Source organism: Molossus molossus, unplaced genomic scaffold (genome assembly GCF_014108415.1).
Source record: "Molossus molossus isolate mMolMol1 unplaced genomic scaffold, mMolMol1.p scaffold_m16_p_1, whole genome shotgun sequence".
In the NCBI taxonomy this organism is placed as follows: domain Eukaryota; kingdom Metazoa; phylum Chordata; class Mammalia; order Chiroptera; family Molossidae; genus Molossus; species Molossus molossus.
Window position 1 is genome coordinate 251786436 of NW_023425344.1, and position 25869 is coordinate 251812304.

General features: G+C 67.1%; 1 protein-coding gene across 2 annotated transcripts; it reads left to right on the plus strand.

Moving 5' to 3' along the window:
• The first annotated feature begins 4690 nt into the window (after nt 1-4690).
• CEP170B (centrosomal protein 170B) lies at nt 4691-25500 on the plus strand. 2 transcript variants are annotated; one of them, XM_036244099.1, is made up of 18 exons: nt 4691-4795; nt 10555-10644; nt 12282-12360; nt 13077-13135; nt 14036-14171; nt 15306-15410; nt 15556-16026; nt 16274-16983; nt 17116-17286; nt 17692-17782; nt 17903-19588; nt 20649-20892; nt 23696-23855; nt 24060-24203; nt 24313-24401; nt 24801-24894; nt 25091-25142; nt 25251-25500. In XM_036244099.1, the coding sequence occupies exons 1-18, from the start codon at nt 4691-4693 to the stop codon at nt 25484-25486; spliced, it is 4722 nt and encodes a 1573-aa protein (XP_036099992.1). In that variant the 3' UTR covers nt 25487-25500. The 2 variants fall into 2 exon arrangements, with proteins under 2 accessions (XP_036099992.1, XP_036100002.1); XM_036244109.1 differs by having other exon boundaries at nt 20754-20892.
• The last annotated feature ends 369 nt before the right edge of the window (nt 25501-25869 follow it).

Genomic DNA, 25869 nt, shown 5'->3' on the forward strand with positions numbered 1-25869 from the left:
TGCGTTCAATGTATAGATCAGTTTGGGGGGACTGTGGGCTCATTCCTCTTAGGTCTCCCCTGCAGGTTCCTGGCTCGGTCTACCTCCGTCTTTCTACCCCCTCCCTGTGGGTCCAAGTACCACCCACACCTGCTCCCCTAGCTCTGTGCTGACTCCCAAGTGCTGCTGCACAGCTCACCTAAGTGCCCTCAGGTCTTTCCACCCCTGTGTCAAACTGAATTGCTGTCACCTTTTTCCCACTGAAAGGGGGACCACCGGCACCATCCCTGCCCCCCCCCCCACCTTGGAGGAAGGCTGGGTCCTGGCAGGTGAAAGAGACCATTTTTGAAGGTCCATTTACCGAGGTGTGGACAGGGAGTCGAAGAAGGCAACAGGTGGTAAAAGTCCTGGGTGGGGACTGGTCCCAGAGCCCTGAGAAGGCAGAGGATGGGGCCTCAGGGAGGGAACAGGTCATCCCCCAGTAGGAAGAGAGCTGGGGACTTCCCCAACTTCTGGGCTGGAGGCCAAACTCAACCTGAAGCCAGTGGGGGTGGAGGATGGAGCTCAGGGTCGCGGATGCTGTCCTGAGGTCTGGGGTGGTGTGGTGGTGGGTGGGCTGCAAACTAGCAATATCCAGCCCAACCTTTCCTGGGTCTCACATGTTACAGCCAAGGGCCTCCGGTTGGACACCTGACCATTCCCCCTGCCTCCCCATGCCCCGTTCTCCATCCACGCCCCCTGGAACCCGAACATCTCTAGAACCCTGCTCTGAGCGGGCCTCGGCCAGCATCAAGCTCTCCTTTGGCACCACAGAGCCCTTGGAACGAAGTCCAAACTCCCTGATCACCTGGTACAGGGTCCTCCCTGCCCCCGCCCGCCCCTCCACCCCTCAGTCGGTGCAGTCTGTGTCTCCACCAGTCCTTCCTGTGAGCTGCATGGGCACCCGCCCACTGCCTGGCACACTGCAGGGTCTCTCCCGGCCTCCCCACTGCAGGTGGGTGCCCACACTCCAGGGTGCTCCCCCCAGGTCAGGACCTGGCCCTGGCCCGAGGGCAATGCTGGGGACGGCTGACTAGGGCGGATTGTGGAGTATGGCCAGGGGGCGGCAGCAGGCCCAGGCGCAGGGCACGGTGCACACTGCCACGGCCATGAACGCTCAGCGGCTTCACCTGCCCAGTCTCCCTGGCACAGTGCCCTCCTCAGCCTGCTCCCGGGACTTCCCTCAACTTTCGCTGCTCACCTCCACGTCTTAGCTCAGGCCTTTCCCCACCCGCTGCGCAACCCCGCGGCCAGACTCTCCCACGCCGCCCTGGCCCCAGCCTTAATCCTCCTTCCGGCTCCTGCGGCACCGGGCACCCCTATTGTAGCGCCCAGCGCGGGGCCAGAGCCCGGGGAACTCACCCCAGGGGCGCCGAGCACCTCCGGCCCCACCAACCCCTCCCCTCCGCAGGGTCGGGCCCACCGTCGCGCGAAGGTAGGAGGGGTCGCCGCCCGCGACCCCCAGCCCCCACTTCAGCCTGGAACGCGGGGGAGGGGGCGGGGACGGGGGGCGCGCCTCTGGGGTCACCACACCTTCTTTCTCCTCCACCCTGCATTTGGGCGGGGGGGGCAAAGGTTAGGGGCTAGGGCCGCGGCTCGAGCCTCGGGCTCCCGAGCGCGGTTAAGCGTTAACCCGCGGGCCCGGGGCCAGGACGCCGGGCAGCTGGCGGGCTCCCACCGGCACGCAGGGGCCGGTTCCAGCCGAGGCGGGGCCGGGCGGAGACGGGAAGGGGCGGGGTCCACGGCGGGGACGAGGGGGCGGCGGGCCGGGCCGGGCCGGGCGGCGAGAAGGGTGGGCGCCGGGGCTGGGGCAGCGCTCACCTGGCGCCCCGCCCGACCTAACCTGAATTTCCGGGGGCGGGGCCGGGCCGGGCGGGGGCGGGGCCGGCCGGGCGGGGGCGGGGCCGGGCGGGCGCCCGCAGACGTCAGGGACTCGCCGCGGGAGGCCGCGGCCGCCGCTCAGCCCGGGGCTCGGCCGGGGCTCCGCGCGCGTGCGGGCCGCGCCAGGCAGGTCCTCGGTGGCGGCCCGGCCCAGCGCTCGCCGGCCCGACGGAGGGCCGGGGCCGAGCCGCAGGTAAGCCGCGCCGCCTGCGCCCGCGGCGGCCCGAGCCCCTGGCGCCAGCACCTGCGCGCCTGCGGTGCCGCGCGGGCACGGGGCAGGGGCAGGGAGCGGGGAGCCCGCCGCGCCGGACAAAGGCGCGGGGGTGGGGGCGGCCGCGCACCTGGCCAGGCCGGTCCCTGCGCTGCGGAGACGGCCAGGTCTGCGCCAGGCTGGGCGGGGCCGCCGGGCGCGCGTCTCCGCGGCCTGGGAGGGGACGCGGGCCCGGCACCGGCTCGGCCATGGCCGCCCCGGGCGAGCGCTGATTCAGGAGCAGGCGCCGTTCCCTCCCCCTCCGGCCCCGCTCTCCCGCCGGCCGCCTCCCGGCCTGGTCCTGCTCCCGCGTCCCTCCCTCCGTGCCTCCTCCTCCTCCTCCCTGTCTCCTGATTTCCCTTCGCCGCCGCCGGCTCTCTGCTGTGCCTGCGTCCTCTCCCAGCCTGTCCCCGGCCTCCGCTCCGACTGCTCCTTCCAGCCGCCTGCCGGCCCCATCTCTTCCCTGTCCAGTCCTGCGGCTCCCAGAACCTGCCCCCCGGTGACCCCAGCTCTCAGGCCCTCACCTCCTGGCTGGTGGCTATTCTGGCTGGGGGGTGACGGGACAAGTTTGGGGTGTTTATTATTCTCCCTCCTAGCAACGATGGTTGCCCAGCCCCAAAGCAGCGGCAGGCTCTTGGGGAGCATCCATGGTTCTCAGGCCTGGGCCTTTTTAGGAGGAGCCGGCGTGGCTGGGCGCCCTGGCTCCCAGGCATCATGACCGGGCTCTGGGGGTTGGGCCTTCTTATGCCACCGGTAGAGGCTGTGGCCTCCTCTGGGTGGGTCTCCGTGCCTCATGCCCATTGGTAGCAGGTGATGCCAGAGTGTGGGACCCAACCAGGAGTTGGGGCTGGGGGCAGGATGGAGGCTGGGAAACACAATGATGGGTGGGGGCTCTCCAAGACAGAGCCCTGTTGTCTCCCCCACTGCCCGAAGAGGGGCTTCTGAGGAGGATGGGGTTGGTCTCCAGTGTCAGCCCCCCAGTGGACCCTGAGGAAGTGCAGGGGACCGGGGTGAAGAGGCTCTGACCAGTTAGAGCTGCCTTCTCCTGGGGGGGGAGGGTTCCCTGTCTTCCCACCTGCCTGCCCCAGACCACATGAGGATAGGCCAGGGGATACATGGTCACTTGGGCCTTCACAGATGGGTGGGGCTTGGTGTTGGCTTCATCCACTGCCTGCCTGGACAGTCACTGAGGCCTCTGGGTGTGGGCCTGCAGGGACAGGGTCTGGGACACCCTCACCTTCTGCCAGCACCAGCAGTTCCCTCTGGTTACTGACTCAGCTCTTCGTGAGTCTCCTGCTTAACCTCCACCTGTTCTGCAAACGCAGTCGGGTCATGGACTGGGACCACTCCACAGGGCCCTGCTCTTCGACCGGGCGTTCGGGGACGCTACCCTGGCTCCAGGACCAGAGCTGGAGGACCTGGCTTCTTTGCCCTGACTGCTCCCTCTGCCCAGAGTTCCCTCCATGTTCTCGTACCCGCTTCTGCTTGTTCCTGAGTCGCTCTCATGCCTCCTTCCCAGCAAACCTTCCCTGACCACCCTCCTTAAACAGACCGGTTCTGTGTCATGCCTTCTCATTCTTTTGAGGGAATCCCCAGGATGTGCTTGCTTGTGTGTGAGTGTGTGTGTGCGTGCAGGAGAGTGGCCAAGAGACTTGTGGGCTTGTGGGTGGCGCTCCGGGTACGGGTCGGTGCAGAGGCCATGTGCATGTGGGTGTGGCCCAGGCGTGGCTCCATATCAGGTGCCTGTACACCTGCGCTGGTGACATCGCTCTGCTCATGCTCTGAGCGAGCGAATGCCCTGTGACTGCACATGTCTGGCACTGCTCCAGGGCCTGGTCTCAGGTGACATCGGCCGTTGTTGCTCAGGTTGTCCCCACTGTGCCCCTCAAACCACCGTGCAGTCCCTTTCTGTCGTGACCACGTCAGCCCTCAGATCCTCCTTCCCGTTGCGCCCGGGGCCTTGGGCACCACTTCCCTCCTGGGCATTGGAGAGGCTGCCGGCTGCTCTGACCACTGCTGTTGTCCTTGCCTGGGGGCATCTGCAGGATGGTCACAGTGGCCATGGAGGGAGGTGTCTCCTCTCAGTGGTGGGAGTATTGGTGGGTCAGGGTCCTGTCTCCAGCTGTCCCCCCAGCCCCTGTGCCCAGGGTTCATCCTGGGATGTCCGGCTGGGGAAGTGGACCCTCTGTGTCCTGGGGAGGGTCTGGTGCCATGGGCTGGCATTGTGGGGACCCTGACTGTAGGGAGCTGCTCCTGGTAAGGTCATGGGGACATATGTGGGCCCACACACAGGCAGTGTAGCCGATGCCCACAGACTCGACTCCTGCACCTACGCGCGAGAGAAGGGGCTGTGTGAGGCCTAGAGCCTAAGGGAGTGTCCAGCCACCTGAGCTGCGGTGCTGGTGCGGGGAAGGCCCTTGCGCCTCGGAGGGGCAGGTTCTGTGCTGGGCCTCAGGGTGCCAGGGACCTGGGCCTGGACCAGGGAGCCCACTCTGACAACTCCTGTACCCACAGGGCCTGACGGGCCTCCCTGGCGCCAAGATGAGCGTCACCTCCTGGTTCCTGGTGAGCAGCAGCGGCACCCGTCACCGGCTCCCGCGAGAGCTCATCTTTGTGGGGCGTGACGAGTGCGAGCTCATGCTGCAGGTGAGGTGGGCACCTCTGGGGCTGAGAGGGTGGGGCGGACAGCTGGTGAGGAGGCCTCCACACGCCACCTGGGTCGGGCCTGTGCAGGCCCGAGTTTGTGCTCCCGGGTGCAGGTCCGACAAAAGGGTGCTCCGGTTTCTGTTCGATTCTCAAGGTATTGGGGGCTCACCTTTGGGAGGTGTGGAAAGTGGGTTTGTCCATTTTCTGTGGTCTGGGGGCCTGACTTGGGCCTTGAGTCTGGTGGAGAGACTCAGGGCCAGCTCCAGGCATTAGGCCTGTCCACCGTGCCTGGTGCCCCTTCGCCGTGCGCTGGGGGGAGGCCTTCCTCGGGCCCGAGAGGCTGACACAGAATCAAGGCTTTCTCTCTGGCTGGGGTTCCAGAGTCGGAGCCCTGCTTCGATGGGGCTCACGTGTCTAACTCTTTGGGAACAGAGTGTGGGGGCAGGGCAGTGGGCTGACCCTGTAAGATCCCCCTTAGCGTGGATGTCCTTTTCTCTGTCCCTCCTGTGTGATTGAGTGGGCTCCCTGAAGCCCTGATGGACCCTGTGGAGGCAGGGGTGCTGGGGGCCTGTGGGTATCAGGGGCCTTGGGTGCTCCTGCCCCCTAGCCTGGCTCCGTCCCCCGCCCCTTCTGGCACAGGCCCTCAGCCTGCTTTTCCCAGGTGTTGGGAGAGGCTGGGGTTGGAGGAGTTGGTGCTTAGAAGGAGTTTGGGGTCTCAGTCCAAGTTTCTGGTGGTAGTGGTGGAGGCCTGAGCAGGGCGGGAGCAGCAGGGGCTTCTTAGCCTCCAAGCTGGGGTGGCCCAGCATGGGTCTGCCTGTGTTTCTGTCCCTTGCTGTTCTCCGTCACGTGGGGAAACTGAGGCTTGGCGAAGTCCTGTGGAGTGAGGGAGTGTAAAGTCCTGTGGAGTGCGGGATTGCTGTCCTGTGGAGTGCGGGATTGCTGTCCTGTGGAGTGCGGGATTGCTGCTGCCCCGGCTGCCACAGCTGCCCCTGCCTCCCGCTGCCCCGGCCTGGCCTCCAGCCCCCTGCTGCCCCTGCTGCCCCAGCTGCCCCGGCCTGGCCTCCAGACTCTGCTGCCCCGGCCTGGCCTCCAGCCCCCTGCTGCCCCTGCTGCCCCTGCTGCCCCGGCCTGGCCTCCAGCCCCCACTGCCCCAGCTGCCCCAGTCTGGCCTCCAGCCCCCACTGCCCCAGCCTGGCCTCTAGCCCCCTACTGCCCCAGCTGCCCCAGTCTGGCCTCCAGCCCCCACTGCCCCAGCCTGGCCTCTAGCCCCCTACTGCCCCAGCTGCCCCAGTCTGGCCTCCAGCCCCCACTGCCCCAGCCTGGCCTCTAGCCCCCTACTGCCCCAGCTGCCCCAGTCTGGCCTCCAGCCCCCGCTGCCCCGGCCTGGCCTCCAGCCCCCGGCTGCCCCTGCTGCCCCAGCCTGGCCTCCAGGTTCTGCTGCCCCAGCCTGGCCTCCAGCCCCCACTGCCCCAGCCTGGCCTCTAGCCCCCTACTGCCCCAGCTGCCCCGGCCTGGCCTCCAGCCCCCCGCTGCCCCGGCCTGGCCTCCAGCCTTTTGCGTGGTCAGCTGGTGCCGTCGGACAAGACATCATTCTCTGCCCCTCCACCGGGGTCCCTGCTAGCGTGAATGTCCCTGACAGCCATCAGGGGGCAAACCCTGACCTTCCCTTACCCTCACCCAGGCCTTGAGGAAGGGGGCGTCCTGGTATGACACTTCCACCCCACCTGAGGGCACCTCACCACACAGGCCTGTGCTGGGCCCCGGCCTCTCCCCCACCCGCCCTGAGAGGTGACATGGGGATGAGATGGGGCCATGGGGAGTGGGCGTGGTGAGGGAGGGGCCTCTGTTCAGCAGAGAGGCAGGAGGCAGTGTGGTGAGGGGGAGACTTGTGCCCCAGTCTGAGCAAGGGGGGCTGGAGGCAGGGGAGGCAGAGCCAGCCAGCCTGGCTGTGAGCCTCTGGCTCTGCGGCCCCAGCACTTCCCACAGTGTCCTGGCTCCAGTGCCTGAGGGAGCTGCAGCCCCGCGAGGACGTGTTCCGTGACGCAGACGCGAGCGGACACCCAGCCCAGGTCCGCCTAGTGCCAGAGCCCGGTGCAGGGCGTGCACACGCGCTGGATGTGTACGCACGCACGCGAGTGCACAGGCACGCACACATGCCTGTGCATACGTGTGTGTATGTGTGCATGAGCACACGAGGTTGCTCATGTGTGTGCATGCCTGTGCATTTGTGGCGGGTGTTCTCTGTACTTCTGCCCGGTGGGAATCTGTGACAGCTGGGACTTGTCTGCTCACATCCTGACCCGGAAACCGCGGCCTGTTCGGGAGCCCCTGGGGTGGTGCTGGGTGAGCTGGCAGGAGGGCGTGCCTGAGCCCGGGTTTGGGCTGCTGCCCGAGAGCGGGGGCCCTGGGCGGGGCTCCCCTTGGAGGCGGCAGACATGAATTTTGGAAGCATGTCTTTGTTCTGTTTTAAATGAGTACAAACAGACCCTTTCCCCAAACTCCATGTGTTCGGAGCCAAAGGCCGTGTCATAGCGGCTCCTCTTCCCATGTTGTGGGCGCTCTCCCTGCCGCCCGGTGTGTCAGGTCTCCGGTCCCTGTCCCAGGGGCACCTGGGCTGGGTCGGGGTAGGGCCAGGAGGAGGTTCTGGGTGGAGCCCCTCCTTGCACCTGAGTGCCCTGGTGCTACTCCAGGTCTAGGGAGGGGCTGGCAGGAGCTGGTGACAAGGCCCTGGCAGGAATGGATGCTGCAGCCCAGCCTTTGGGCACACACTGGGGGATGGGCTGTGCCAAGTTCCAGGAGCCAGAGGTGGGCGGGGCATCTGGCAGGGAGAGGGAAGGTGGGCTCAGGGTGAGTGTGGTCCTAGGTAAATGACCCAGACCCAGTTGCTGGGAGCTTGGCTGGTGACCTCCCTGGGGGAGGTGGGAGGCCAGGTGGACAGTCAGGCAGGGTTGGGCTTGAGCTGCCTGGGGGTAGCCAGGTGTGACCAGGAGTTGGGAGGTCTGCTTGGGGAGGGAAGAGTTGTTCAGGCTGGAAAGGTCAGCCTCGCAGCGCCTCCAGAGGTTGCTGTCAGCAGCCGTGCACCCCAGCGTGAGGGACAGCGAGGCCGAGCCCGGGACCTGCCCGCATCCCGCCTGCCCTGGCATGGCGCTGTGCATAGCCCGGAGGGTGTGCCCTTGTCAGTCCCTGAGGTGCTGAGGTTTCCTGCATCCCGCCTGCCCTGGCATGGCGCTGTGCATAGCCCGGAGGGTGTGCCCTTGTCAGTCCCTGAGGTGCTGAGGTTTCCTGCATCCCGCCTGCCCTGGCATGGCGCTGTGCATAGCCTGGAGGATGTGCCCTTGTCAGTCCCTGAGGGGCTGAGGTCTGGCCATGAGGATGGCAGAGCCCGGCCCCCAGGCCTCAGGGTTTGCTTTCCTGAGACAGTGGGTCCCTTTGGCCCAATGGCATTTTGGGCTGGGCAGGGCTGAGGCGGGCAGCTGGCCTGTCCCCAAGCCCTGTGCATGGGTGGGAGCCCCATCCTCCCTGATGCTGGGCTGGACTCTAAGGTCTCGTAGTGCCTGCGCCTCGGGGCTGCCGAGAGGGGCAGTGACCTCGCCCAAGGTGAGGAAGCCCTGAGAGGTGCTGGTTCTTGTCAACCCCGCTCTATGGCAAGGTCCCAGGGGAGTCCTCCAATGCCCTGCAGCCAAGAGACAGGCCCAAGAGGGGAGTGCAGTGTCCCTGAGCACGCCAGGGTAGGGAGGCCCCGGCCAAGGCCAGTGTGCAGGGTCACAGGGCCGGCCTCGGGGGAGGTGAGCACCGGGCAGGCCTGCGTGGGGACGTGGGGACGGAGCGAGCAGTCCCGGGAGGCGGTGCCTGACGTCAGGGTGACCAGGAGCTGCCCGGACATAGGCGCTGATGGGATGAGGGATTCAGGACAGGGCAGAGCTGAGGCTGGGGGGAGAGGGCCGTGGGTCACCAGGGCAGACCCACCTTGCTGGAGCCCGTTGCTTTGGGAGGCTGGCAGGTGCCCGGGGGTCATTCCTGGGGCATCCTGGCGAGGGCGCCTGAGTCCTGCCAGCTCATCTCCCTGGGCCCGTGGGGGCAGCGCTGCGGGGGTGGCTCCCGCGGCCTCTGTGTTCTGGGGGCCCTGGCTGGCCCTGCAGGCTGTGCCCTGCCCTGAACACCCCTGCACCCCGCTCCTCTCGGAGGGCCTGGCAGGATGTGCGGGCCCTGCCCCCACTTCTCTCCCTCCTCACACTGGCCCCCAGGTCTCACTGCCGCGTCGTCCTTGTGGGTCACGCCACCACCGCGGGGCCTCTGAACCCAGAAGGGGTCGGAGCATGGAGGCTGCGCTCAGGCCCAGGGCTGCAGCCCCCCGAGCCTGCCTGCTGGCCTCCCCCGGGCCTGCCCGGCCACCTCTGCCACGCTGAGTGACCTTGGCTGGGCAGGGCGGGCCAGAGCCCATGCCCACCCCACCTTGCCCTCCCTGTGCTCCAGTCTCTGGGCGAGGAAGGAGGCAGTGCCCTTCGGAGGGTGCTGGGCCTCCCAGACTGATCACTCCAGGGTGGTGCCTGAGGGGCTGGGCAGGTGGGAGCATGAGACGGGCTCTGCGGTGTGGCCAGCTGCCTGGGCCTCGGAGTCTCAGCACGCACCTGTGAGGACTGAGAGCCTGGTGTGTGGTGACACGGGACTCGGTCCTGGCCACCCTCCCGGGGGAGCGAGCGTGCGGCCCCTCCTTCCCACGTGTGCTGAGGGGCCTGGGAGCCTCGTGGGCGCCCTGCCTGGCAGGCCCTCGGGGCACAGACGGCCGCCAGGGCTGCAGGACAGCTCCCTGCGCTGTTTGTGCTGGTGCCTGCTGGGCTGGGCCCCAGGCGTGTGGTCCTCAGACCCCAGGGCTGGGCTGGGCGGCTCTGTGCTGAGCCCACCGGCCTCTTGGCTGGGTGAGGTGGCCGTGCTGGCAGTGCCCAGGCCAGAAGAATGTGACCCCAGGACCCTGTCCCTGCTCGGTCCCCAAGCCCAGGTAGTGGAGGGTGGGGACAGCCTGTCTGCGGCCCTCCAGCTGGCCTGTGTGAGGCAGCTGGCGACTGTCCTCGGGGTGGGAGTCTTGGGGGCCGGTGGCCCGGAAGTGTGAGCAGTGCCCAGGGCGGAAGTACCTGTGCGTGCGCAGTGCGTGGGAGCGAGGGGCGGGCTCAGGACGCGTGAGCCCTGTGCACCAGCGTGGAGCTGGGAGGGTCTGAGATGCGGCCCCCACGCCAGTGTGCCGGGACCGTCACTTGGCGAGGTGGTGAGCCTCCTGAGGCTGGCTGTGGGCCAGGAGTGGGCGAAGGCCTCTCCCTGAGCCCCCCCAGCCCTTCGTGCTCCCTCTGGGCTCGACCCGACCTGCCTGGCCGCCCTCGCCTGCCCTGGAAGTGAACATCGTGTCCCAGTTGCCCAGAGGTGCCCAGGCCCTCCCACGGCACAGCCAGGCACAGCCATTCGGATGGGGGCACGGCCTGCGGTGCCGTGGAGGGCTGGTCACCAGGGAGGGGCCAGGGTGGCACTGGTCGGGAGAGGAACCGGCGCGGACTCCTGGCACATCTCTGGCTGGGACGGCTGGCCGGGGCAGGCCTGTGCGTTTGCAGGGCACACATGCAGGGTGTGAGACTGGGTGGGACCCCCTGGGCTCCAAGGCCCGTGGGGCTGGTGGTGGTGTGGGGGTGGGGGACAGTGAGGCTTCTGCAGGGGGGCCTCTGCCTCCTCTGCCTGCAGGGAAGGTCACCTGAAAGTCGCCTCTGTGTCCCCAGTCCCGCAGCGTGGACAAGCAGCATGCGGTCATCAACTACGATCAGGACAGGGATGAGCACTGGGTGAAGGACCTGGGCAGCCTGAATGGGGTGAGTGTGAGCCCCGCCTCTCTCCACGGCCTCTCCCTCTGCACCCATGTCCTCACCCTCCGCTGTGGCCCCTCGGCCCCTCCAGGACCTTTTCAGGACTCCCCCTGGGCCTGCTAACAAGGGGCGGCGCCCCTCCGGGTGGGGGAGGGGGACAGGCCCCTCAGCTGGCCAGGGGAGGCCTTGGACCACCTACAGGCTAGGAAATGGGGCTCCTGAGGTGGATGGGGCTGTGTGGGTGTATCATGTCCTGGATGGTATGTGACCTCTTGTTGGGGTGCTGGGGACAGGGGGTGACCAGGAGGAAGGCTCTGACTGTTGGAGCAGGGATGGGGTCAGGAGAGGAACCTGGTGTTTGAGGTGGAAATGGGGCAGGAGGGACAGGAGCAGGGGCGAGGCCCAGTGGGGTCTGTGCTGTCTGTCTGTCCTGGAGGTGTTGTGTGGGCGTCTTCATTCTGTCTGTGTCAGGTGGCCAGGAGTCTGCCCCGGGCCACCGTTTTAATAAGAAAACAAAGCCATCAGGCTCTGCCCACTTTTGCTAGAGGGCCCTCCCCTTTCCATCCATGTACAGTCCTGCCCGCCCCGACCCCCACCCTGAGCTGGGGTCCCACAGGAGGCTCAGGCTGGCCCTGCCTGTCATCTCCACCCACTGACTCCCCTCAGGGTGCTCCCCGCTGGGGTCTCAGGCTGTGCTGGGGTCTGCCCCCGGACCCCCTGCTCCCTTCATCCCCCGAGTGGGCTGCAGGGAGGCTGGCGCTGGTCCCCTGATTGGGGGGCCTCAGAAGGGTCCAGGGTGCTGGCCTGGTCTCTGCTCCTCAGCCCCAGGGCAGGCTCTGCAGCGGCCTGTGGTGAACCGGCACCAGCTCTTGCCTGCCCCTTTGCCACGAGGCTCAGACAGGGACAGAGGCTGGCAGGCAGGCGGTTCTGCGGAGCCTCGAAGCTGTCCCTGTGCCAGGCCTGCTGTCCTCTGCTCCCGGCGCGGCGCCCAGGGACCCCCTGCTTCACATAAGTGTGTCCAGAGCCCTCTCCCAGGCCAGCTCCCCGTGCCACGTCTCTGATCACAGCTGCCACGCTCCACGTGGGCACGGCAGAGCCCGCCTGGACACCTGCCCCGAGCCGCCCGCCCTCTGGGCTCCACTCTCCTGGGACGAGTCCTGCTCACTCCCTGTTACTTGCCACACGCGGCGCCATGGCCATGCCTGAGCCACAACTGGTACCTGGGCTGGTCCCAGAGGCCCCCAGGGCCTGCTGGGGTCTTGCATGCTTCTGAGCACAGTGTGGAACTCGGTGGTGGCCCATGAGTCGCTGGCTGTTTGACGCCCCGCGAGCCTGTGTGGGGACGTGTGGTCAGACAGCCGAGCACAGCCTGACCAGCCTGACCAGCCTTGCCATGGGGCCGCCCTCAGGGTGTTGTGGGGTCTGGGTGGGGGCCTGGACCCAGCACGAGTCCGTGAGGACAAAGGGTTTGTTTCACCAGAGCCCCTGGGCACTGGGTGAGGCCGGGCACTTCGACCCCTCCCAGTCCTTCAGTCTGTCCCTTCCCGCCGGGAGGGACAGGGTGGGCCCAGGGCAGGAGGCGAGGAGGGCTCAGGCCCAGTGCCCACCCACCGCTGACGCGGCACGGCCTGCTCCCTCCGCAGACATTCGTGAACGAGGTGCGCATCCCCGACCAGAAGTACATCACGCTGCGGCTCAATGACGTCATCCGCTTCGGCTACGATATCCTTTCCTCCCGCTCCTCCTCCACTCCTGCCTGGTCCCCACGGCCAGCCGCCCGTCATCCTGGGAGCGGGCCGGGCCCTCCGGGGCCACAGCTGGGCTTAGAGGGTGGCCAGGGTGAACCCCAACTCCAGCCCCTGCCTCCCGCCCCCCCAGTCGGCCCTGGGCACCTCTAGCCCGCCCACTGGCCTGAGCTCACAGGGGGCCCCGAGGAACAAGTGAGCCCTCTCTGGGCCCCGGAGTCCCGGGTGACCTGGGGGTTGTGCGGGTGTGGCGTTCTGGGCCCAGAATACGGGTGAGCAGGGGCCGTGCCTCCGCCCCGGGCAGCTGGGCCTGTAGCACGACAGGAGATGATGCTGCTTTTGGCCCAGACTCGAGCTGGCCCACTGGCCGGGGGTGTGGACCTGCCTGCTGGCGGAGGCCCCCCAGCCTAGGAACCTCAGGAAGCTGGGGGCTGCGGGTGGTCTGGCATGGCTGGGCAGGTGTCATAACCTCGTGGGCTCCAGCCTGCCCTGCCCTGGGCTGAGTGGGGGTGGCCCCTGCCTCCCACCCCATCAGGGGCCAGCACATGCTGTGGGCTGTTCCCGAGTGAGGACACGGGCCAGTGTACGCGTGGGTGGGCGTGCTCACAGGTGTCACACTGGGGGGGGCAGGCCTTTGATCTGCTGAGGCCTGAGTTCTGGCCGCCCTGCCTGTTCTCCTTGACGCATGACCACATCCCAACTTGTACGCGCTGGAGCGGGTGCAGCACCGCGTCCCCGAGGAGGCGCTCAGGGTCAGTGCCAGCACGCGGCCGGGCCCCCCTAGGTCCCCACAGCCCTCTGCTCCCCACTGCCTACCCCCCTGGCCAGCAGCCCCAGGCCTCCAGGCCACCTGGACTGGCTTGCTCTACAGGATCACCCAGTCCGGCAGGTGGGGAGACCGCCAGCCCCCCCCAGGCTGAGGCGCGTGGTGGGCGTGGCTGGTGGGTGTGGCCAGCGGGTGTGGCTAGAGCCCTAGAGGCCATGCCTAGCAGCAGCTCCTGTACCTGGAGGACCCTGATCAGGCCCCCATGGGTAGGGGTGGCCAGGAGCGGGGTGGCAGGGTGTTTGGGACTGAAAGTCAGGTTTGAGCGTCCTGAGTCGGGGGCCACAGCAGGTGGGGTGTCACAGAGCATGGATTTGGGGAACCCTGTCCAGAGTTTTACCCAGTAGCCCTGTCGGGGATGGGGACAGGCCTCAGCTCGTGTTCCCAATGAGCTCAAGCAGCACAGGGCCCGTGAGGGCCACAGCCTGTGTGTCCAGCTCTTGACAACTGCAGAGCTCAGCCAGGTGGGGCCCTGGCATGCACAGACACACCCACACACATGTACACATGTATACACGCACACATGTGTACGCGTACACCTACGTGTGCGTGTGAACACACGTACCCACAGTCTCCTCCCCCCACCCAGCCCCTGAGTGGCTGACCCTGTGCCCTGGAGCCCATCCCGCCCCTCTGGTGGGGCTGGGGGTGCCAGTCTCCCCTCCCGTATGCCCCCCCCTCCACCCAACAAGCAGCTCCCCCCTGGAAGCTTTGTGGCCTGAGGGTCCCCACAGGCTTCGGCATGGACCAGGCAGGTCTCGGGCCGTCTGCCCTGGGTGGGGGTCCTCCTAAGGTGGCCAGCTGCCCCTCACGCCCCCGCTGCCCACAGCACGAGAAGTACACCAGCCAGCTGCAGGTGAGCGTCAAGGGTCCGGCTCCCAAGAGGGGCGAGGCCCTGCCAGAGCACGCGCCTTACTGCGAGTCCTCGAACCCCAGGCCGGAGCGGGACCGGAGACCAGGAGCAGGTATGCGGGCATGGCAACGGGGCCGGGTGCGTGCAGGCCTGCCTCCACGCCTCTCCCCAAGCCTTGCTGAGTCACCTCTCCCGGGAGCCGTGTTTTTGCCCCTGCACGACCCCTCACCCCCCACCTCAGCCTCCTGGGCTCACAGCCCCCGGCAGCCACAGCACAGCTGGCTCATGTATGAGCTTAGGTGCTTGTGTACACTGCTTCCACACCTGCAGACACACCCACGCATACCTGCAGACACACCCACACACACCTGCAGACACACCCACCCATGTACACCTGAACCCCTGCAGACACACCCACCCATGCACACCTACACCCTTGCAGACACACCCACCCATGCACCCATGCACCCCTGCAGACACACCCACCCATGCACATCTGCACCCTTGCAGACACACCCACCCATGCACACATGCACCCCTGCACACACACACACACGCACACGCACATGCACATCTGCACCCTGTAGGTATGCCCACCCATGCACCCCTGCAGACATACCCACTGTGCATATCTGTACCCCTTCAGGCACACTCACCTGTGTTTACCTGCACCCCTGCAGACACACCCACCCATGCACACCTGCAGAAACACCCACCTGTGTACCCACATTCCTGCACCCTTGTACATGTACTTGCCTGTGCACACCCCAGCCCCTACAGCTCTGTAGACACACTCACTTTGCGCCCACATTCCTGCATCCTGTGGACATACAAACCTATGCACACCCGCACCCCTGTACCCAGTGTGGTCCAGTCAGACTGGGGAGGCACGCAGCCTGTAGGGTCGCCCATTCGTGACCTGAACCATGTGCAGAGCCTTGGTGAGAGGGGGTCTCTGGGTGCGGCTTCCCCATCAGGCAGACTCTGGAGGCAGAGGCCCTAGGGCAGGGCTAAAGGGAGTGTGTGCTCAGGATGGTGCTGGAAACAGTGCTTCCCTGGGGACCAGCCTCCCTCACAACACCGCCGTGGAGCCCTTGGCACTGGCCAGGGTTCTGGGCAGCTGCAGGTCTGAGCTGGGAGGTGATGCCAGGGGTCCCCCCGCACCCCAATCTCCCCCAGCTCTGGGTCTCTCCTCCTGTCTGTGTGGGGGCCACAGTGACCCAGAGTCCCAATGCTCCCTCTGCAGAAGCGACAGCCTACCGCACACCTCTGTACGGGCAGCCCTCCTGGTGGGGGGAGGATGAAGGCAGCACCCTGCCCGAGGACCGGCACCAGGAGGGGCCATACCCGGGTAGGTCCCGTGAGAGCCCAGAACTCCAGAGGGAGGCCCGGCCTGGAGCTGTCCACCCTGAGGAGATGGGGCTGACAGTCCCAGCAGAGTGGGTGGGTGCGGGTGCCTCCCCTGGGTCCCACCTGAGGACGTGTCCCCCTCACAGAGCGGCCGAAGGAGCTGATGCAACAGGATGGGGACCTCACCGGGACCACGACCAGCTTCCGGGCCCCCACGGAGCCTCAGGGCTACTCCTTCCGCCGGGAGCCCAGCTACTTCGAGATCCCCACGAAGGAGGCCCTGCCGCGGCCTGCCGAGGGGCCGGTGCACGAGGCGCCCACCAAGGACGTGGCGCAGGGCGGGGCGGCGCCCGTGGTGCAGAGCCACGCCTCCTTCACCATTGAGTTCGACGACTGCAGCCCTGGCAAGGTGAAGATCAAAGACCACGTCACCAAGTTCTCCCTGCGGCAGCGGCGGCCCCCGGGCAAGGCCGCGCCCGTGGAGGTGGTCTCTGCCGAGACCAAGGTGGCCGACTGGCTGGTGCAGAATGACCCCAGCCTGCTGCGCCCGGCGGGCCCCGGAGACGACCGCCACAGTGCCAAGAGCGACCTGCCCATGCACACCCGCACCCTGAAGGGTGAGTGCCCCACGGTGGCTGCACCTCCCCCTCCCGTGGGGGACCCTAATCAGCCTGATCGGTTTCAGTTTCTCAGTTCCTGCCCGAGACCCGCCTGGCCCACTGGGGGTGACCAGCATGCTCCAGGCGCTCGCCTGGGTCACGTGTGCGGGGCTCCGTGTGCGGTGTGCACTGTCCCCAGCCACACATGACAGCTGTGGTTGTGTCGGCTGCCCTCGGCCTGATGGGTTGGGGTCCCTGCCCCCAGGCCACAAACACGAGGATGGCACACAGAGCGACTCTGAGGACCCCGTGGCGGCGGCAGCGGCGGCGGCCGGCGTCCCTGTGGAGAACGGGGAGCAGGTGCGGCTGCAGAGGCAGATCAAGCGGGACCCCCAGGAGCTGCTTCACAACCAGCAGGCCTTTGTCATCGAGTTTTTCGACGAGGACACGCCCCGCAAGAAGCGCTCCCAGTCCTTCACACACACCCCGCCCGGGGACCCCAAGGCTGACAAGCGCCGAGGCCCCGGGCCAGTGGACCGGGACCGCCCCGGCGCCCTGACCCGGGGAGCGGGCAGCAGCTCGGGGCCGCAGCGGGCCAGCTCGCTGAAGCGGGAGAAGACAGAGGAGCGGCTGGGGGGCCCCTCGCCCCCTGCCCGGGCCTCCGCCCGCCCCTTTGGCAGCGTAGGGCGCCGCTCCCGCCTGGCCCAGGACTTCATGGCCCAGTGCCTGCGGGACGGCTCCACAGCTGCTCGGCCCAGCCCTGAGAAGACGCCCCCACCACTGCCCACCCCCCTGACGCCCCGTGGGGCCAGCCCCGTGGCCCCCTCACCCCCACCGCCACCCCCCACTGACCCCCAGCTCACCAAGGCGCGCAAGCAGGAGGAGGAGGACAGCCTCAGTGACGCAGGGACCTACACCATCGAGACGGAGGCGCAGGACCAGGAGGTGGAGGAGGCCCGCAAGATGATCGACCAGGTCAGCTGTGGGGGGGTCTGGCCCTGCCGCTCACGTCCCCGCCAGGCCCCTGCTCTCCTGAGCCAAGGGGGGCTCTGTGTGGACGACGAGAGCTGGGTGCTCTGACCCACAGCCCCGCTGTCCCTCCGGCAGGTGTTTGGCGTACTTGAGACCCCTGACCTCTCCAGGGTGTCCTCGGCCGTTTTTCGCCCAGTCATCAGAGGGGACAGAGATGAGTCCGGTGACGGGGTGGTCCCGCGGGCGTCCCTGCTGCAGGAGTTTGCCTCCCGGCCAGTGGGCACAGCCCCCCAGGGGGAGCTCCAGGTACGCAGGCAGCAGAGACAGCGCCAGAGCCCCCGCTGGGCCGCACATCCGTCCCGTGTGCAGCCCTTGGAGGCTCTGGTTCTGCCTGGAGCTGGACTCCAGACCCCAGACGAGGATGGGCCAGGTGGTTTCCTGGGGAGTATACCCGCCTGGCAGGTGGCTGGACCTCGTGTGCAGGGCTGGGCAGGTTCTGAGGCCCGGAGTCAAGTTGGGCACCTGGGTGTGTGCTTCCTACATGCCCAAGTGAGGCAGCGGGCTTCTAGCTGTCTCTGAGTGGGGGACATGTGGCAGGGGGGAGACGGCATTGTGGAGCGGGGGGTGGGGTGGCCGCCTTTGCTGCCCTCTGTGCCCCGGCCCTCCCTGTGGGGCTCACCTCCTCAGACAGTCTCCGCCTTCTCCCTGCAGGACCTCTCGGTGCCCGGCTCCCCTGCAGGTCAGAAGTGGGCGTCCCGCTGGGCCAGTCTGGCTGACAGCTACTCAGACCCCGGCCTGGCAGGTCAGTGGCCCCGGGGCTGCAGTGAGGAGGGGGGTGGCCGGGGTCAGGGCGGTGAGCAGGTCCTGCTCCCGCGTGCCCAGGGCCGGCAGCGGCTCTAACTGGACGCCCTTGCCTTCGCAGAGGACAGTCCCGGGCGCAGAGCGGGGGAGCCCGCGGGGGCCCTGCCTGTGCGCCAGCGGCGACGGCTCCCACAGCTGCCCGGTGACCGGGCGGACGGCCCCCAGCCTGCCAGGAAGAGCGGGCCTGGGCCAGAGCCGGGCAGTGAGCCGGGCAGTGAGCTGGCCAGCCGCCTGTCGGGCCAGGAGGACTTGGAGCCCGACAGCCTCAGTGATGCCAGTGGGTCAGATGGGGGGCGGGGCCCAGAGCCCGGCGGGGGCCCCCCGGAGGGGCTGGTGTGGATGCGGGGCCGGTGCTCGCATCCGGGGGAGCCGGCCCCCAACTCCTTCTTCCCTGGGGACCAGCACGGGGAGGGTGCCTTCCCCCGGAAAACGTCTGTGGCTCCAGGAGAAGCAGAGGGCTCGGGGCGGGCGGCCCAGCCCAGCACCCCCCCCAGGGACAGCGTTTACGTCAGCACCAGCGGCCGGATGGTTATCCAGCTGCAGACCGGGCGGTCTCCAGAGCCTGAGGGCCCCACCCAGGCCAAGGAGGCCGGAGCCTTAAACCGGCAGGAGAGCATCACCAAGGAGCCGGCCAGCGGCCCCTCAGCACCTGGCCAGGTCCCGAACATCTCCAGACACCCCCTCCTGCAGGACTTGGCCGCAGCCCGGGCCTCCCGCATGGACGTCCACCCCCAGGACACCCAGCTGATCCTGAAGGAGACGGAGACGGCCCTGGCGGCCCTGGAGGCCCGCCTGCTCTCCAAGTCTGCAGAGGCGGAGGGCGAGGTGGGCAGCACGCCGGGGCCGCCGGAGGACTCCCTGTCTGGGGACTCGGACGTGGACACGGCCAGCACAGTTAGCCTGCTCAGTGGCAAGAACGGCCCCGGCCCCATGAACTCCCAGCTCATGGGGCTACAGAAGGAAAAGTCGCCGTCCCCGCCGGCGGCGCAGGACCTGGGGGGCATCGCCCTGAGCAGCACCCGGGATTGGCTGTCGGAAAAGCACCATCGCCCAGGGGGCCCGACAGAGGCGGGCTGTGGGGAGCCTGCGCGGCGCCTGGCTGTGCGGCGTGGCCAGGGGCCCCAGGGGGCCCTGGACTGGCCCAACGAAGACCGAGGCTCCAGCCTTGCCCACCCACTTGGCTCAGACACGGTCACCTCTGACCACGAGTCACCCTCGGCCACCAGGGCAGGCCGGCCAGGGTCTCGCCGAAAACCCCCTGCCCCCCCGCCATCCCCGGTGGCCCGGGAAGAGCAGAGCCGCGTGTCGGCCAGTGCCCAGAAGGTGCAGCAGGCGCTGACCCGCTCCAACAGCCTGTCCACTCCGCGGCCCACACGGGCCTCCCGGCTGAGGCGGGCCCGGCTGGGCGACGCCTCGGACACAGAGGCCGCCGACGGGGAGCGGGGCTCCCTGGCCAACCACGAGCCGGTGGGGCGTCCAGCCGCGGAGCAGACGAAGAAGCTGTCGCGCCTGGACATCCTGGCCATGCCCCGGAAGCGGGCAGGCTCCTTCACGGGGCCCAGTGACTCCGAGGCGGCCCCCCCCCGTGCTGGCTTCTCCGGCCGCAGCGTCGAGCTGTCCTGCTCAGGCCGCAAGTCCACCAGGGCCGAGGCCCAGACTGCCGCCCGGAAGACCGCCAGCGCCGCCGCGGCCTCCCGCCAACCCTTCAGCAGGGCCCGCCCGGGCAGTGCCCGATACTCCTCACCCAGTGAGTGCCGTGGGGAGCGGCTCCCTGCGTCAGCCCAGGCCTGGCTGCGGGCCCTGCCCTGCCCCACGGGGCCCCTGTGGCCCCCAGGCTGTCCTGTCGTGAGGGCAGAAGACCCCGACCATGTCCCCATGTCCCGGGTGGAGGGGCTCCTTCCGTCTCCCGGTGGGCCTGCCCCTTGTTCCCTGGGGTTGGACTTCAGGCTGGGACTCCAGTGGCCTGTGAGGCACATGTGCAGGCTGGGCCGTCCCTGGGGGATGGGGGCCCGGGGGGGTGGGGTGGCTGTGAGCCCAGGCCCTGTGGCCAGGGGGCGGCCGTGCCCGTCTGCCCACCCCACACCAGGAGCCTGCAGCCTGTGTGCATCGGGAGGACATGGGCTGCTGTGGCCGCTGGAGCTGGCCTCCTGCCAGGATGGCCGGACCTCCGTGTCCACCCGGCTGGCCCCCTGCTAGGAGCGGGCCCAAGCTCCGAGTGAATTGGTTTAAGGTGTACACACTGCTGCCCCCCCCCCCCACTCCCATGCGGATGCAGCCTGAGAGGAAGGGCCAGGTGGCTGAGGGTCGCAGTTGCTTGGGAACGCTCCCCCCCTTCATTGCGCACGTGTGCAGCCATTGCAGGGGGCGCTCTGAGCAGGCTGGCCAGGAGTCAGGCGTGAAGACCAGGCAGGTTCAAGGGCGGGTTGCGAGGGAGGAGCTTGGGCTCCGCTCTCAGGCCAGGCTGTGCTCAACCACCCTGCAGGCCCAGTCTGGGGCCAGGGCCAGCCCATGTGTGGAGGTTCACCCATTTGGGGTGTGGGCACGACTCTTCCACCACCAAGACCCTGGTTCCCCTCTGATGCACACAGCCTGGCCCGTGGAGACGCCAGGTTGCCCGTCCCTGCATGTGCCTCAGCTGGCGGTGGCCTTGCAGACCCTGGAGCTTAGCTGCTGCTCCTGCTTCAGCCGAAGGGCTTCTGGGCGCAGGGTGCCACCTGCACACTGGGCCCTGCCTGGAGCACCGGGCTGCCATGGTGCTGAGTGCTGCTCTGTTCTGTTCTTGCTCCTGGAACCAATTCACTCCCCAGACACACGGCGCCGGCACCAGGGCTCAGATTGCACGTCCACCTCTGAGGAGGAGTATGGCTCCCACCACGGCTCCCCCAAACATACCCGCTCCCGTGCCTCAACAGCCACGCAGACCCCACGGGCTGGCAGCTCCACCCGGGCCCGACCCCGGGCCCCCGGCCTCCGGGACACAGACGACGAAGAAGAGGAGCCTGACCCCTATGGGTTTATTGTGCAGACGGCGGAGATTGCAGAGATTGCCCGGTGAGTGCACCCATTCACAGTGGGAGGTGTTGACCAAGGGGGCTCCCCTCAAGGCCTAGAGCACCCTGGGGGAGGGGCAGCACTGGGGGCTCTCTTCCCAAATGGGTTTCACAAATACTCTTCGGATGGATGGATGGTTGGATGGGTGAGTGGGTGGAAGGATGGATGAGGCATGAATAATTGGATGGATGGATGGTTGGATGGATGAGGGATGGGCAGTGAGATGGATGGATGGGTGGATAAAGGATAGTTGAATGGGTGGTTGGATGGATGAGGGATGGATGGGTGGATGGATGGTTGGATGAATGAGGGAGGGATAGATGGATGGATGGATGGATGAACGGGTGGTTGGATGGATGAGGGATGGATGGTTGGATGGATGGGTGAACGGGTGGTTGGATGGATGAGAGATGGATGGTTGGATGGATGACGGATGGATGGTCAGATTGATGGATGAAGGATGCATGGGTGGTTGGATGGATGAAAGATGGATGGTTGGATGGATGGATGGTCAGATGGATGGATGAAGGATAGTTGAATGGGTGGTTGGATGGATGAGGGATGATGGATGGATGGATGGTTGGATGGATGAGGGAGGGATGGATGGATGGATGAACGGGTGGTTGGATGGATGGTCAGATGGATGGATGAAGGATGCATGGGTGGTTGGATGGATGAAAGATGGATGGTTGGATGGATGGAGGGTTGTATGGATGAGGGATGGATGGTCAGATGGATGGATGGGTGTATGAAGGATGGATAATTGGATGGATGCACAGATGGATAATTGGATGGATGCACAGATGCAGATATTTCTGGGAGGGTGGGGGACCTCTGGTACAAGGAAGACCTCCACCTAACTAAGGTTTTCATTGGAGATGTACTCCCTCCTGTGGTCATTTAGCAGAAGGATTCACCTCCAAGCCTGGTGCTGGGGAGGATGGTGCAGAGAGGTGAGCAGGGATGAGAGGCGATTTTCATTGAGCAGTGGCCCGTGCTCAATGATTGGGTTCTGCAGGAGGGGTCCTGGGGCTGGGTGGACAGTGAGTGTTTGGTGTTGAGGATGCTGACCTTGAGTCCTAAAGAAGGTAACGCGAGGCAGATGACTCCCAGGAGAGTGGCCCATGTGGGGTTTGGAGACACGGGTGTCACCAGGACAAGGATGGTGACTGAGGCCGTGAGTAGCACGCGGTTGTGTAGAGAGGACATGAGAGTGTGAAGAGAGTGGCCAGAGCCCTCGGTGTGGCCAACGGGTGTTGGGGGAAGCGACCTGTGCAGGGCGGAGGTGAGGAGGGCTGCAGGGCCAGCCGAGGTAGGAGACAGCAGGGCATAGGGTCTGGAAGGAGGCGCTGCAGTCGGGGTGGAGGAGAGGGAGGGGGTGCAGGTCCTGGGTTCCCGAGGTCTCTGCTCCAGGGCTTGCGCTCAAGGTCCAGCCTGTGCCAGGGCAGAGGTAGCAGAGGCCGGGGTGGGCCGCGCAGGCACTGTGGCACAGGTCAGTTTGTCACTAGGAGTTGGAGGGAAGTCCTGTGTGTCCTCGATTAGGAAGGGTGGGGTCCCGGTGAAGAACCCCCATGTTGAGGGGGCTGAGGCAGCCCTGGTGGGGGGCAGAGCTCGGGTAACCGCCCCCAGGCAGGGGCTGGAGGTGCCTCTAGGAATGGACCGGCCTGGGGGCCAGCCAGGAGGCGCCTGGGCAGACTGGGACAGCTGAGGATGGAGACCCGGTCCTCAGGGGACCTGGGGCGACTAGGGTTGGAGTGCAATGGAAATCTGAGGGTGCACCTGTCCCCCCAAGAGTGAGGGGAGCAGCAGTGCCCAGTGATGGGGGATCCTCTGTCCCAAGCCTGGGCTGAGGGCCCCAGGGGTGAAGAACATGCTGGTCGTGGGCCTGAGATACTTTGAGGGCCAGTGATGGAGGATGGAGACTCTTTCTGGGTGGCCTGCGAGCCTCTTGGGGGAAACGTGGGTTACTCGTGGAGAGGGGGGGACCAGGCTGGTGCTGGGGCCTTCGCTTCCCTTGGCCGCTCAATGCTGTGGGGGGGCCCAGCCTTTCTGCATTGTCCTGCCTTTTCCTCTGCCGTTGGGGTCAGAATTGCCTGACCCTCATCTGTGATCCTGCCCCCTCTCCTGCCTCGGTTTCCCTGCCTGCAGAGCAGGGCCTTTGTGGCCCCACTTTTTTTTTTAAAGAATAGTTTGCTGATTTTTTAGAGAGAGTTAAGGGAGAGGGAGAGAAAGAGAGAAACATCAATGTGAGAGAGAAACATCGATTGGCTGCCTCCTGCACACCCCCTACTAGGATTGAGCCCACAACTCGGGCTGTGCCCTGACCGGGAATCGAACCAGCAACCTCCTTGTCCACAGGACGTTGCCCAACTCACTGACCTGCACTGGCCAGGGCTGGCCCCACGTTTCCTATGGCAGCCCTGGCGTTCTGCCCCGGTGGCCAGAGGAGGTGGAGGGGTGCCTGCCTGGGAGCCCGTGCAGGTCTCTGCCCACCCTCCCTGCTTAGGCCCTGCCCCGGCTCCACCCTGCCACTCCTTTGGGATGTGGGACTCCAGCCTCCCGGTGGGAGCCATTGCCAGCGGCCCAGTGGGCGGAGCTTGGGCCAGACTGAAGCCCGCACACCCGGCCCCGCCCTCACTCAGTGGCTGCCTCCCAGGAGGGACTCTGGTGTCCACCTGGGCAGGGCGTCTGTCTGGAGAAGGGGACATGGAGTCCCACCTGGCTCCCCGTCCCCGACCTCCCCTGCACTGGGGCCTGGCTGGGAAGTCCCTCCAGGATCTGCCTTCTTTCCCGATGGCTGCAGACTGAGCCAGACGCTGGTGAAGGACGTGGCCATCCTCGCCCGGGAGATCCATGACGTGGCTGGTGACGGGGACGCGCTGGGCTCCCCAGGGCCCGCACGTAGCCCCTCCCTCAGCAACGTGCCCAACACCCCTGCCTCGACCATCTCAGCCCGAGAGGAGGTGAGCCGGCCCCAGGCCCTCAGCACGAGGTCCTGCTTCCCTGTGCGGCTCCCAGCCACCCGGACACAGGTCTGGGACTTTCTCCGTCAGGGGTGGTGCGTCCGGGGACCTGAGCAGACGGGCCACTGTCACAGCAGGGGAGGGGCCGCTCTCTCCGCCTCCTGGTGGATGGACGGTCCTCCAGCTGACCCTCCCCGCCCCCAGCTGGTGCAGCGCATCCCTGAGGCCAGCCTCAACTTCCAGAAGGTGCCACCTGGCTCCCTGAGCTCTCGGAACTTGGACCAGAACATGAATGACCGCCATGAGGACACCCTGACCAATAGGACTCGGCCTCGGAACCGCGAGGAGGCAGGCACCCACCCCTCCCCACCTGGCTGTGTGCCGGGCTCCCTCTGGGCTGGGGAGTCGGGCTTTCTGGGGGGTACCCGGGCGCTGTGCTGACGCCTGGTCCTCACAGGTGATCTTCGACAGCCTGATGCTGAACCCTGTGTCCCAGCTGTCCCAGGCCATCCGTGAGAACACGGAGCACCTCGCGGAGAAGATGAAGTGAGCGGCTCCCAGATGCCCCGCTGCTGCCGGAGCCGGGGTGGGCGGGCCGGGTGCCCCGTGGACTCCCCTCAGACAGACGGGAGCACTGCTTGTGAGCCAGGACTGGGTGGGCGAGGTCTTCCCAGGGCACTGATGCAGAGGGCACGTGTCCATGGCTCCTGGAACCCTGAGCCTGGGGGAGCCGGAGCCCCCAGGGTGATGCGTACCTCCCTCCACCCCACTCCCTCTCCCCAGTCCTTTCCAGCACTGACCTGGGCCAGGCAGAAATGGACTCTGGTACCAGTCAGCCCAGGTCCTGCTCTGGGCCTCAGTTTCCCCTGGGGCACAGGAGGGCTGGTCTGCCAAGGTGCTCAGGAGCCGGGTCACCACCCTCTGTCTGCCCCCCGCCCCCGGCAGGATCCTCTTCCAGAACTCGGGGCGTGCGTGGGAGGACCTGGAAGCCAGGATCAATGCTGAGAACGAGGTGCCCATCCTGAAGACGTCCAACAAGGTGAGGCTGCGCACCAGGGCCATGCACACCGGCAGGCCCGCCCGCCCAAGGGCCGCAGCCCGCCTGGCTGCAGGGGGTGGGCGCTGGCCCAAGCTGGGACCCTGCCCCTGCCCCTGCCCCTGCCCCTGCCCCGGGGAGAGGCCACCCCTTGGCAGCCCAGCTCCCTTGCTCCATCGCTCCTTCCCGCTGCCCCCAGGAAATCAGCTCCATCCTGAAAGAACTGAGGAGGGTGCAGAAACAGCTGGAAGGTGGGTGCGCCCAGCCTGGGTGGAGGCCCAAGGGCCTCCTGGGAGAACCAGGGGGGGTGAGGGGGGCGGGGCAGGATCCGCAGCCTCCTGACCCTCCCTCCCCTGCAGTCATCAACGCCATTGTGGACCCCAGCGGAAACCTGGACCTGCTGACCACCAGCAGGGGCCCCGCGGGCTCTGGCCAGCTCGGGAAAGGCCGGCCAGCTGCCCAGAGCTCGTCCTCGCCGCCCTCGGCCCTGTCCCCGAGGAGCTTCCCACAGAGGACCACCTGTGGGTCCCCCGGCCTCCCGGACCCTGCCTTCCTCCCTGACTTCCTCCCGGACTCGGAGAGGTTCCTGATCTAGGGGGTGGGGCCGGGGAGGCCCCTGTGTGCTCGTTCCCGTGCCTCCCACTCCCCTGTCCCGACCTCAGCCCCTCCCGGCTGTGCCAGTTCACCATGAAGACCCCCACATGTGCCATAAACCCACAGGCGGTGCCGCACCCCGCCCCTCTCAGCTCCCAGCCAGCCCCCCACCCTGCCGGCCTCATGGCCCAGCTCCTGCCGTGGCCACTGCCAAGGGCCGGCGTCCCGGGGTGTGTCCTGCGCCCTCTGCATCGCTGTTATTTTCGTCTTTAGTTTTGAAGGAAAGAGTAGTTTGTTCCGTTCCAGCAGCCTCCCTGCCTGGAGGGGCCCTCCTGCCTCACGGGTTGGGAGCTTGTGCTTACCTGTCGCGTCCCCGTGTGCTGG

Excerpts from the sequence above, each read along its gene's own strand:
- CEP170B (XM_036244099.1), top strand. The coding sequence starts at position 4,691 with ATGAGCGTCACCTCCTGGTTCCTGGTGAGCAGCAGCGGCACCCGTCAC. Across the intron at positions 20,893-23,695 it reads GAGATTGCAGAGATTGCCCG|ACTGAGCCAGACGCTGGTGA; the intron begins GTGAGTGCACCC and ends CGATGGCTGCAG. Across the intron at positions 24,895-25,090 it reads TCCTGAAGACGTCCAACAAG|GAAATCAGCTCCATCCTGAA; the intron begins GTGAGGCTGCGC and ends CGCTGCCCCCAG.